Raw genomic sequence first — 497 nt, 5'->3', positions numbered from 1 at the left:
CGACCCAACCCCGGAGCCACAACAGCCGGAGTCCTCACTTCGCCCTCATGGCGTCGGAACGGTCGGTGCATTGAAAGTCGTGAACCGACGAATCCAAGCCATGAATATCCGAAGGAAGCTTCAAAGCTTGGGCGGGATGAGAACATGGCTTTCATCGCTGCGACTCGAACGGTTTGCCGAAGTCTTTGAGAGGGAAGAAGTTGGTGAGTATCAGCTGGTTAATCTTTCGGCGAGCAAGCTCAAAGACATGGGGGTAAATGCGGTGGGGACGAGGAGGAAGCTTCTTCATGCGATTGAGCTCCTCTGCCAGCCTTACTATAGCCATGGCTTCTCATCATATGGAGGTTAGTGATTTGCTGTATATGCTCTTGTTTTATTGCCATTTTTGGCAATATTACTCTGTTTCAGACTCTTAGGGGCTGTTTGGTGGATATATTTTTCAGATTTAGGAATTAATTAAAGTATTTGTATATATATATATATATATATATATATAT

General features: G+C 45.1%; 1 protein-coding gene across 1 annotated transcript; it reads left to right on the top strand.

Moving 5' to 3' along the window:
• Positions 1-9: 9 nt before the first annotated feature.
• LOC110034269 lies at positions 10-443 on the top strand (the record flags this gene model as incomplete). The annotated part of the gene is given in 1 exon segment (XM_020738550.1): positions 10-443. A coding segment is annotated over 1 exon segment (340 nt), but the record flags the coding sequence as incomplete, so codon positions are not given.
• Between the last annotated feature and the right edge of the window lie 54 nt (positions 444-497).

This window comes from Phalaenopsis equestris, unplaced genomic scaffold (genome assembly GCF_001263595.1).
Source record: "Phalaenopsis equestris unplaced genomic scaffold, ASM126359v1 Scaffold180498, whole genome shotgun sequence".
NCBI lineage: Eukaryota > Viridiplantae > Streptophyta > Magnoliopsida > Asparagales > Orchidaceae > Phalaenopsis > Phalaenopsis equestris.
This window is presented reverse-complemented; position numbering and strand designations above follow the sequence as displayed.